This window comes from Capricornis sumatraensis, chromosome 9, assembly GCF_032405125.1.
Source record: "Capricornis sumatraensis isolate serow.1 chromosome 9, serow.2, whole genome shotgun sequence".
In the NCBI taxonomy this organism is placed as follows: domain Eukaryota; kingdom Metazoa; phylum Chordata; class Mammalia; order Artiodactyla; family Bovidae; genus Capricornis; species Capricornis sumatraensis.
The window spans coordinates 65,315,162-65,327,604 of NC_091077.1; the positions used below are offsets into that span (position 1 = coordinate 65,315,162).

A 12,443-nucleotide genomic window follows, 5' to 3' on the forward strand; every position below is an offset into this window, starting at 1 on the left:
CTTAAAAGTGAATAAACCCATCCTGAAAACAGATGAGCTATGACACTTGAATAGCCAGAAGCCCAGCAGAGCTGAGATGTGACAAGACCCAGAACACCTTGAAGTCCCAGAAGCCAGGCCAAGTGTAGGGAAGGCAGCCTCTCTTGCCGTGGGCTCTGCGCTATTGACAGCTCCACTGAGGCCGGAGAACCAGCAGTGACACGGGGGTCTGTCTGATGTGTGACGTGCTCCGTACTTGCCCCGTCCCCTTCCTCTTCCTCCTCGTCCCCCCTCTCTTCCATCTTCTCCTCCTTCTTTGGGGCCCCACCCACAGGGCCCTGTGGCACAGGCTCGGTGTCCTGCCAGCACTGGGGACACGCCGAGCTCCTTTATCTTCGGTCCCCTCAGGAGTCTCTGCAAGGCGTGATAGCACCAGAGATTGAAGCTCTAGATTCTACTTGGGAATTAATTTGGTTACACACAGGAGTACAGCAAAGATTCCTGAACAAACTAAAACTGGATTTGAGTCCCGTCTTCACCATATACATGGCTGGCTGTGTAACCTTGGACCAGAGACGTCTTCTAAACTTGACTAACCTCATCTTGAAATGAGGATGATGAACCATGACCTGCTTCCTTCACAGGGAAATCAAATCAGATCAAATCAAATCAAATGAAATGATGGAGGAGGAAAGCGTGTGGATTCAGCAGGGATTTGCAGATGCCTGTGGCCTCACACCAGGCACGAAGGCCACACTGGCAAGCAGAGCTTGCTCCTCTGCCACCTTGAGTGGAGGGAGGCAGTCAGTCAGTGCACAGGGAGGGAACCATGACCTGAGCTCAGCAGCGGGGAGAGCAAGGTTCAGGGCTCTGGGCCCATCTGCCCTCAGGATCTGCTCTTGTCTAGGAGGTCAAGATGGAGAAGGCAATGGCACCCCACTCTAGTACTCTTGCCTGGAAAATCCCATGAGCAGAGGAGCCTGGAAGGCTGCAGTCCATGGGATCGTGAAGAGTTCGACTCGACTGAGCGACTTCACTTTCACTTTTCAGTTTCATGCATTGGAGAAAGAAATGGCAACCCACTCCAGTGTTCTTGCCTGGAGAATCCCAGGGATGGGGGAGCCTGGTGGGCTGTTGTCTCTGGGGTCACACGGTCGGACACAACTGAAGTGACTTAGCAGCAGCAGCAGCAGGAGGTCAGGAAGGGCTTTAGTGATGAGGTGTGACCCAAGATCTGAAGGATGAACAGGAGTTAACGAGGGGGACATGTGAAGAGGCTTGGACGTCAGCAATCCAAGCAGAGGGACTGGTTTGGACATAGACACTCAGGCAGAAGGGGTCATCATGGAGTCTTTGGACGCCAAAAGAAGGTGACATGTTGGGGGCTGTGACGAAGGAAGGGGAGGATGAGGCTAGAGAGGGGGCAGGATCAGCCACACACAGCCTGTCATCCTTGGGAAGGATTGGGACCTTCTCCCCAGAGCCAGGGGGAGCCATGGAAGGATTTTAAGCAAGAGTGCAAGGGTGCCAAGGTGCCATCTACCTCTTTTCCGAGAGGCCACATGACTGCTGCGTGTAGACTAAAGCCAGACAGGGGGACAGCAGTCGTGGCTCCTTCAGTTGGCCACGGACCACAGCGGTCCAGACAAGGGACAGCAGTGGCCTGGATTGCAGCCATGTCCTTGCTGTGTGTCCCTGTTTCGATGCCAGTGTGTGAGACCTCAGCCTTCTGTCTCCATGTCCTCAGGCTGTAGCAACAAGGCACCACAGACCAGGCAGCTTTAAACAACACGTGCTTAATCCCTGACAGTCCTGGAGGCTAGAAGTCTGAGCTTACGGTGTCAGTGGGGCACGCTCTCTCGGCAGGCTCTCACAGAGGACCCCTCCTCGCCTCTCCCTAGATCCCGTGTTGCCAGCAACCCTTGGTGTTTCTCGGCAAATAGATGCATCGCTCCAGCCTGTGCCTCTGCGACCCTGTGGCCTTCTCCTTGTGTGCCCCGATTTCCTTCTTGTAAGGATACCAGCCATTGGATGAGGGCCTGCCGTAAACCTATACGACCTCATCTCAACTTAATTACATCTGCAAAGATACTATCAGGTCATATTCATAGGTTGCTAGGGTTTAGGACTCCAGCATATCTTTTGGGGGTCAGCACTCAGCAACTTCTCGTGCACAGCTTGCCAGATAGAACCATCCTCAGAGTCATAAGTGCCCTTCAGAGCAGACAGGAGGGAGAGGCTCCATTCAACGCAGGAGCCAGGAGGACTCCAGTTCCCAGGGAAATATGTGTATTTCCAGGTGGGATACGCAGGGAGGACAGAGCGGGCACAAGCTCTGGGTTCTGATCATCACTCAGGCCTCAGCCATTGAGAGATGTCAGGCAAGCCTCCGCTTTCCTGAGCCTTGATTTCTTCTCCAGTTACCAGAATTGATGATACCTGCCCTGCCATGCTCCCCTTGTGATGGCTTTGGGGAGCCCGGTGAGATGACCAGCCTGTATTTTGTGAGAAAATCCTGTGTGCCCAGCACTGAGATAACTCACTGGGTGTGTTCCTAGGAAAGCGACAGCTAGTCCAGAGGAAGCTGTAATATCCTTCCCTGTTAACCACTCCTCCACACAACTGCTGCCTTTCCTCCTCTAAGAGCACAATGGTTGTAAGCACAGACTCCATCAGCACCAGTATCATCCAGGGGATGGGTGGGGATGAAGCAAGAGAGGCCAGAAGTTCCAGAAGCTGAGTGATGGGTCCTTGGGGCTTCATTTTTCTATTCTACTTTTTAAAATATGTTTGAAATGGTACTTAATTTTTTTTTAAAGTTCAACAAGGAAGCCTACATACAGACTCTCGAACCAGATTGCCAGGTTAAAATCTGAGACCTGCCACTTACTATGTATACCTGGGCAAAGTTACTAAACCTCTCAGCACCCCATGAGTCCTCATCAGTAAAACAGGGATACTAGCCATGACCTGCCTTGTGGAGTGTTTGTGAAGATTCCATGAGTAAATACATGCAGGGTGCTTGGGTTGGAGCCTGGCAAGGTGCATACTAAACATGTGGGGATCATTAGTTACAGAAATAATGGTCCCCTAAAAAAAAAAAAAAAAGAAATAATAATCCCAAAGATCATTGTGTTGCTGATCCAAAGTCATCACCTTCAAGGGATCACACCATCAGCGTTGCAAATCTTCTAATTCCGCGGAGCGGTCCCCAAACTTTTTGGCACCAGGGACCAGTTTTGTGGAAGACAGTTTTTCCACAGACCAGGGTCAGAGTGGCGGGGTGATGGTTTGGAGATGATTCTCATAAGGAACACGCAACCTCGATCCCTCGCTTGTGAGGTTCACAGGAGGATCTGAGCTCCTATGAGAATCTAATGCCACCGCCACTGATATGACAGGAGGCTGAGCTCAGGCAGTAATGCAAGCGAGGGGGACTAGCTGTAAATACAGATGAAGCTTAGCTTACACACCTGCTACTTAACCTCCCGCTGTGTGGCCTGGTTCCTAGCAGGCCATGGACTGGTACTAGGGTTTGTGGAACCCTGTTCTAGCTCATACCTGCCACTTGGACTCTGTCTCGGTTTGGGTTTCCTGAAGCAGATCATGAGATGGGCTGTGAGTACAAGTGGTTAATTTGAGAGAAGCTTTCAGGAAACACCAGCAAGAGAGTGGGGAAGTGAGAAGAGGAAGGGGGAGGCAGCCAGGAAGGGCGCCTAAGATGGGCACCAGGACTGGCAAGCACGGTGACCCCACGGAGAGCCTGCACAGAGCACATGCTCGGAGTTCTCCCACCTGAGGGGCGAGGGGGCTGGGGTGGTTGTCCACACACGCCATGGTCCTTGGCTGAGGTCCACCATGTGGATATAGACCCCCAGGCAGCATCAGGTGCTGGCAGGTGGGAGGCAGGCAGGGAGAGAACAAAATACTGAAGAGGTATGGGCAGAGCCCACAGAACCCACTTGTGAGCACTCTGATCCATGCTCTGCAAACACCTGCTGATGGGGGCTCACCTTCAGGATCAACCTCACCCCTTGTTGGATAGTTCTGACTTATCCTTATATTGCAAATTGTTGTTCAGTCACTCAGTCGTGTCCAACTCTTTGCGAGCCCATGGATGGCAGCACACCAGGCTTCCCTGTCCTTCACCATCTCCCAGAGTTTGCTCAAATTCATGTCCATTGAGTTGGTGATGCCATCCAACCATCTCATCCTCTGTCATCCCCTTCTTCTCCTGCCTTCAGTCTTTCCCAGCATCAGGGTCTTTTCCAGTAGGTTGGCTCTCCACATCAGGTAGCCAAAGTACTGAAGCTTCAGCTTCAGCATCCATCCTTCCAATGAATATTCAGGGTTGATTTCCTTTAGGATTGATAATAAGGGAAAACGCAATTCTGTTTTGCTTTCCAATCAGAGCAGCCCCTGGAATGGGCACGGTACTTCTGTGGCACAGGGCGGCTGCCACCTTGCTGCTTCAGGCCAGACATCTCTCAGCCCTGGCAGTGTCACACTAGCCACGATCTGGCCTCAGAGTCTTTAACACTGCTTTAGCTACCCATTACAAACCTATGAGTATAGGCATTTCCGTGACGCATGTTTGCGGTCCTTGCCCTAGGGTTTATGAAGCTGGGGGGAGCCTGAGAGTGGAAGACTCACTATCTGACTCTGGGCAAGGCATTTAACGTGCCCTAGCTGTTCCTCTCTGGGTAGAACAGAGGAGCTAACAGACTGGAGGTAGAGATAGGCTTTGCTCTCTTACAGTCAGGTATGGGTTTTAGACCTTGGCTTCATCATTTATAAACTGTTCTTTGGGTAGGTCACACCACCCATTCTGAGCCTCACGGTGTCTTTTCATACAAGACAGGACCACAGTACCCCCATTTGTAGTGGTGGTGTAAGCAACGGAGATTATATATAGAGAGAGGTCCATGTGTGAGCAGAGCCTCAGTAATTGTCCCCTGTAATTGTTATCATCATAACTATCATCATCCTCATCTAAAGTCCCTTCCAGCTTGAAAATTCTATGACTTTATGAGATGTCCTCATCCAAGAAGACGGCATGGTAAAATAAGGCAACAGTCCTGATTTTGTGTAAATGTTCTTTCTAATACAGACAGGAGGAACATAATTGCACCTAAATAATTGCACCGACTTTGCCACAAGCTGTCAGAAGGCCTTAATTGGTCCATCTGTAATGACTGCGGCCATCTGCGTGCAGGGTGATTTAGCGGTGGGTCTCTGCCGGAGCAGGGCCCTCATGATTAGAGCCGGACAGGGCCATATATCTCCCTCTGATGGGAGTAGTGGTGTGTGGTATAGGAGATTAGCTCATCCTCATGTTAACGACCGACCAGTTGAACCTAGCCAAGAAGCGCTAGTCACAAGACAATGACTATGCATTTTTTTTTTAAGGTAGTGTTCCTGCCCTAAGAGCAGCCTATCTGGAGCATGATCGTGCCTCTTGCTATCATGTCTCGCTTCCCAAGAAAGTCTCTTTTGGAAAGATTTAGTCCCTCAATTAGGGCGAATTGATTTCTGCTCTCTACAGAGCCACTGTTCCAAAGAGAAGTGGGGAAGGGCAGGAGGAGCCGTATTAATCTTTGTGAGCAAGCGAGAGGCGACCTGGAGTGTTTTTCAGCCTTGCAGCCTGGGGTTGTATCTGGAGTTAATCTTTCCTCTGTGTATCTTTTAATTGTTCCGACTTGCAGGGTGCCAGACAACACAACACAAAACACCCCTCATCTCTAGTCCTTACGTTTCTGAAGACTTAAATCAAGTGCCTGGAGCAGTGTTTCCCCAAGTGCACCAGCACGAAAGTGATTATAAGTGGGACCTAAGATGATCTCAGGTGGCTCTGAGACTTTGCATTAAGTAACATTGACTCATGGGGAGAGTACATTTTCTCTTTTCAGATCTTTCATTGCCTCTGATTACCTCCGATGGAAGGTCTTGGCTGGTTACCCTTATCTCCCTTTACAAAGAGGGAAGCAAGATCTGGCTGAAATCTAGTAACATCACTTTATCCTTATTAGTTTGGCTTTTTAAATTCATTAGCTCTTTATCACAAATGGTACCGATTTTCTACTTATAGTGTTTAATGTTTCCTTTTAAAATAAAATTAATCAAATAAAATTATTAGCTTGAAAAAAAGTGAGTTGATTTAAAAAAGAAAATCTTAAAGAAGTTGTTGTAAGGTAGGTGGAAGTGGCAAAAATCATGCCAGTAATATGATGATGAGAGATTGGGAAAACACAGCTAGAGAGGGGGAAAGCCTCCTGTTTCTACGGCGAACCCAGCAGTGTCCTGGCTGTATGACCTGGGGCAAGTTTCTAAGCTTCTCCAAGGATCAGTTTTCTCATCTGTCAGATGGGGAGACTTGTGATGCAGAGTCAGTTCAGTCACTCAGTCATGTCCAACTCTTTGCGACACCATGAACCACATCATGCCAGGCCTCCCTGTCCATCACCAACTCCCGGAGTCCACCCAAACCCATGTCTATCGAGTCAGTGATGCCATCCAACCATCTCATCCTCTGTCGTCCCCTTCTCCTCCTGCCCCCAATCCCTCCCACCATCAAGGTCTTTTCAAATGAGTCAGCTCTTCGCATGAGGTAGCCAAAGTATTGGAGTTTCAGCTTCAGCATCAGTCCTTCCAATGAACACCCAGGACTGATCTCCTTTAGGATGGACTGGTTGGATCTCCTTGCAGTCCAATGGACTTTCAAGACTTCTCCAACACCACAGTTCAAAAGCATCAATTCTTCGGCGCTCAGCTTTCTTTATAGTCTAACTCTCACATCCATATATGACCACTGGAAAAACCATAGCCTTGACTAGACGGACCTTAGTTGGCAAAGTAATGTCTCTGCTTTTTAATATGCTGTCTAGGTTGGTCATAACTTTCCTTCCAAGGAGTAAGCGTCTTTTAATTTCATGGCTGCAATCACCATCTGCAGTGATTTTGGAGCCCCAAAACATAAAGTCTGACACTGTTTCCACTGTTTCCCCATCTGTTTGTCACGAAGTGATGGGACCAGATGCCATGATCTTTGTTTTCTGAATGTTGAGCTTTAAGCCAACTTTTTCAAGAGGCAGGTCAGGTGGTCTAGTATGTCCATCTCTTTTCAGAATTTTCCACAGTTTATTGTGATCCACACAGTCAACGGCTTTGGCATAGTCAATAAAGCAGAAATAGATGTTTTTCTGGAACTCTCTCGCTTTTTCCATGATCCAGCAGATGTTGGCAGTTTGATCTCTGGTTCCTCTGCCTTTTCTAAAACCAGCTTGAACATCTGGAATTTCACGGTTCACATACTGCTGAAGCCTGGCTTGGAGAATTTTAAGCATTACTTTACTAGTGTGTGAGATGAGTGCAATTGTGCGGTAGTCTGAGCTTCTTTGGCATTGCCTTTCTTTGGGATTGGAATGAAAACTGCCCTTTTCCAGTCCTGTGGCCACTGCTGAGTTTTCCAAATTTGCTGGCATATTGAGTGCAGCACTTTCACAGCATTGATGCAGAGTACGAGTTTATGGATCAAGGGAGATGAAATATGTGAAGCTTCTTCGGAAATCATAATTTGCTTTCCCAGTGAAAATTGTTCATTTTTGTACAGGGTTAGAAAAATCAAAGGCTCAAAGGGTTTTGGATCAAGCAGTTAAGGGCCCCTGGCTTTACTGTTAACTGTGGTACCTTCCCCTCTCTGGACTTAATTTCTGTCTATAAAATAAAGAGACTGAACTACTCCAGTGCTCTCTAGGCTGGCTGTGCATCAAAATTATCTGAGGGTCAAGTAAAACCAAAGATCGTGATGCTGCCTTCAGTCTCCCAGATCACAGGGAGGATCCAGGCAACTGCATTTACAGTCAGCTCACAGGTGATCTGGCCACATCCCCTAAATCAGGGGGACCTGCCCAGCTCTAAGCCCTGGTGGAGTGAATTCAGAGCAAGATTGTCTGACTTTCTTGATCCAGCATACTCTTTTTTAAGGCTCATTTGTATCATTGCCATAGCTCAGTCTTCGTTATTACTGAATAGTATTTTCCCTGAATGGATATGCTGCATTTGATTTATCTATTCTTCAGTTGATGTGTATTTGGATGATTTGATTTTCACTTTGGGGGTATTATGAATGTTGCTGCTATGAACATTAGTGTACAACTTTTCATGTGGATATATATGTTTTGGTGTTTTCATTGTTAATTATTTGTTTATTTTTGGCTGCACTGGGTCTTCATTGCTGCACTGGGGCTTTCTCTAGTTGCAGTGACCAGGATCTGCTCTCTAGTTGCAGTGCATGAGCTTCTCATTGCGGTGGCTTCTCTTGCGGTGCAGCACAGGCTTTAGGGCACACAGGCTTCAGTAGTTGTGGCACATGGGCTTAGTTACTCCATGGCTTATGAAATCTTCCTGGAGCAGGGATCAAATCCATGTCCCCTGCATTGGCAGGCAGATTCTTAACCATCGGGCCACCAGGGAAGTCCAATATATATTTTCATTTATCTTGGAAATACACCTAGGAGTAGAATTGCTGGATTGTATGGTAACTGTGTTCAGTTGTTGGAGGAACTGCCAGACCGTTTTCCAAAGTGGCTGCACCATTTTATTACACTCCCATCGACAGTGTATGAGAATTCTTATTTCTCTACATCCTTGTCAATACTTGTTATTATGTTCCTTTTTCATCATAGCCATCCTAGTGGATGTGAAGTATTAATAGTATTTCATTAAGATTTTGATCTATATTTCCCTGGTGACTAATGATGTTGAGCATCTTTTCATGTGTTTGGCCACTTCTGTATCTTTTTTCAAGACGTACCTATTCATATCCTTTGCCCATTTTAAAGAATTGTGGTAAAATCCACATAACATAAGGTTAACCATGTTAAAATATGTAACACTCATGGTAAAATATGTAACACTCATGTTAAAGTACTTGATTCATTGGCATTTAACATATTCATAATGTTGTGCAACCATCACCTTTATCTAATTTCAAAATATTTTTGTCACCCCCCCCAAAGGAAACCCCATACTTATTAAGTAGTCACTCCTCATTCCCCTCCACTCCAGTTCACGGTAATCACTGATCTGCTTTCCAGGTCTGGATTTACCTAATCTGGAATTTTGTACAAGTGGAATCCTGTAATATGTGATCTTTTGTGTCTGGCCTCCTTTATTTAATATAATGATTTCTAGGTTCGTGCACATTGTGGCATGTATCAGTACTTCATTTCTTGTTATATGGATATATTCCATCTTTGTTTATCTATCTGTGAAATAATGGAAATTTGGGTTATTGTTGCCATTTGGCTGTTGTGAACAATGTTGCTATGAGTGTTCAAGTAATCATTAGATTTTTAGCTGCGCTGGATTCCTTGATCCCTTGCATTTCCATAAATTGTTGTATCAGCTTGTCAATTGTCAGTTTCTGCAAAGAAGCCAGCTGTGGTTTTTGATCACATTGAATTTATAGATCAACATAGGAGGTATTGCCATCTTAACAATATTAGGTCATCTGATCCATGAACATTGACTATCTTTCCATTTATTTTGATTGTTCATTTCTTTCAACAATGTTTTGTAGTTTTCAGAGTATACAGTTTGTACTTACTTTGTTAAATTGTAAATGGTGTTTTTACCATTTTAATTGAATTTTCAAATTGCTTTCTTATTTGCTAGCCTGTAGAAATACAGTTGATTTTTAAATGCTGATCTATGTCCTGAAGTCTTTCTAAGTTTACCTGTTCTAGTTTTTTGTAGATTTCTGAAGATTTTCTGTGTAAGCAATCATTTCATCTATAGTCTTTCCAATCTTTATGCCTTTTCTTTGTCTTACCAATTGCACTGACTAGGAATTCTAGAATACTGCTAAAGTAGAAAGAAAATGGAAAGCCTTTCTCCTGATCACAAGAGCAAAGCATTCAATATTTCACCATTAAATATGATATAAAGTATAGGTTTTTTGTAGCATAGTAGTTTTCATAAAGGGGCCTAACCCTGATTAAAATCAAGAGACACTCATGTTAAAGCTGGCATTTTTAGTAGAAAGAGAATGTCTTTGAGATTTATTTATAACAGCTTTTCCAGGCATGGGCCAGAAGCCAGCCTACATTAGAATAAGCAAAAAGAGGAATTGGTTGTCATATGTAATAAGAACAACTCGGAGTCTATCTGCTTCAGGCACAGGACGATCTGGAGAATCCAAATGTTATCAGGATAATGTCTCTCTTCATCTCTTCACTGTCTTTTTACTTGTTGACTTCAGTCTCAGCAGATCCTCTCTCGTCACCTCATTTTGCTAAAGATGTCAGGAGCAGCTCCAGACTTAAAGCCAACCAACCTAGTAACTCTAGTAAGAAAAACGGGCCTCATTGTTCAATAGTTCTGAAAAAAAAAAAATTCTCAGGATTCATTGTTTGGACCAACTCAGGTCACATGTCCATCCCTGAACCAGTCACTGTGACCAAGGGAATGGAATGCCCTGATTGTCCAGGCCCAAGCCACACGCTCCTCCCCCTGGGAACTAGGAGATGAGGCCAAATCCACCCAAGTCTGGAGGACTGAGAATGGGAGGGAAAAGGTAGTTTCCCCCAAAAAGGAATCAAAGTATTGTTGCCAGAAAAATGAGGGAATGGGTCCAAGCCAGACATAAATCACAGCTGCCAACTCTGTCATACAGAAGTTCTCTCTGTGTTGCAAGTCTGGCACTAACACTGGCCCTCTTTAAACTTCAGCCCCCCCCCCCGCCCCTTTGCAGTACACAGGTGGTGCTTCCTGCCCTTGTTGGCCCCATCTGAGAGACCCAATAAGACAGTGTACCAGAAATCTGTCTAAACTGTAAAGAAGGGGTCACAAGAACGATTACTCAGCAATCGTTCTTACCCACCTGTCCATCTTATCTCTACTGTCTGTCTTGCAGAACACCTGAAGAAACCACTTGAAGACTACATGGCCCTTTTCCCCAGCGTGAGGATTCTCCGAACCAAGAAACGGGAAGGACTAATCAGGACCCGAATGCTGGGAGCCTCAGCTGCAACTGGGGATGTCATCACATTCTTGGACTCACACTGTGAAGCCAATGTCAACTGGCTCCCCCCCTTGCTCGGTAAGGGAGGCTTGCAAGGTGAAGTAGGCGGCCTGGAGTGCGCCAGTGGCCACTGGCCCCACCTTCTGCAGGGAGTCACCTACAGGACTTCCCTTGCCTGCCTGAGATGCACCCAGCACTGTGCCAGGTGCCACAAGGGTGTCAGATATTCAGGGGTGCTCAAAGTGACCTTACGAATCCATGCAGTCCTGCCCCTTCATTTTACAGAGGAGGAAGCTGGGACTTTGAGAGGGGAAGTGACTTTCCCAGAGTCATAAAGCACGTTAGTGTTAGTGATATGACTGCTTCTCCCAGGTTACTTCAGGTGTTACTGGAAAGCAAGCCAAGACTGCCTACTGCTAAAAACTAAATCTTAGCAGTAGGCATCTTGATTTGATGATGAAAGGGACATCATCAAATCAACTCAGAACAGTGGTTGTTCATTGCGTTGCTACTATGAGCCAAGAAAGCTGTAAGCTTTATCTCCAGGCCTCACAAAACCACGCCAGGTCAAAAGTGTCCCCTTTTTATATTAGAAGAGACTGAAGTTCTGAGATAATGAATGACTCGCTAGTTCGCTTGGGCAAAAAGTGTCAAAGTCCCCATCTATCTGACTCCAAAGTGTATCCTCTTTCAGGATTCTACACTGTCTGCCTAAGTTCATTTGCTCCTCGGGGAGTTTCTGACAGCTGTCAGGGAAGGAGTCCAGACAGAGGGCAGCGTGATCCAGGAGTCCATTCATACAACTTTGTGGGCAGGAGGGAGACCTGAAGCCAGGCTGCCAGGCAGTGAGGTGCCTCATAGCTGGTTGAAGAACCAGGTCTGAATCTAGGGGTACTGAGCTTTGAGGAAGGCAGTGAGCTGAAGGTAGGTAGATGCTGAAGGGGAAATCCCCTAGTGGGGCTGATGGTCAGGTGAGGAACAGGGATAGAGGCAGATTGGGGAACACCTGTCAGTCCAGAGAGAAAAGTGAAAGCCTCAAAAATAGGTGAGTATGGGATTTCCCTGGTGGTTCAGTGGCTAAGGCCTGTATACTCCCAATGCAAGAGACCCGGGTTCGATCCCTGCCCAAGTCAAGGAACTAGATCCCACATGCTGAAATTAAAAGATCCTGTGTGCCAAGTCCTGCATGCAACAACTAAAACCAGGTGCAGCCAAATAAATAAATAAAATTAATTTGCAGGGCAGCAGCAGAGATGCAGACATACACAACAGACTTGTGGACACAGTGGGCGAGGGAGAGGGCGGGACGAATGCAGAGAGCAGCCTTGACGCCTACACCCTCCCATAGGCAACACAGACAGCCAGTGGGGATTACTGTATGACACGGGGAGCTCAACCCAGTGCTCTGTGACAGCCTAGACAAGGAAAAGAAAAAAAATGG

General features: G+C 46.5%; 1 protein-coding gene across 1 annotated transcript in view; it reads left to right on the forward strand.

The window, feature by feature from the left end:
* The window catches only part of GALNT10 (polypeptide N-acetylgalactosaminyltransferase 10), a 226,654-nt gene that overhangs the window by 173,607 nt on the left and 40,604 nt on the right, over positions 1–12,443 (forward strand). The window contains exon 5 of the mRNA XM_068980832.1: positions 10,895–11,080. Coding sequence (XP_068836933.1) covers positions 10,895–11,080 — 186 coding nt within the window. The remainder of the gene's footprint in view (positions 1–10,894; positions 11,081–12,443) is intronic.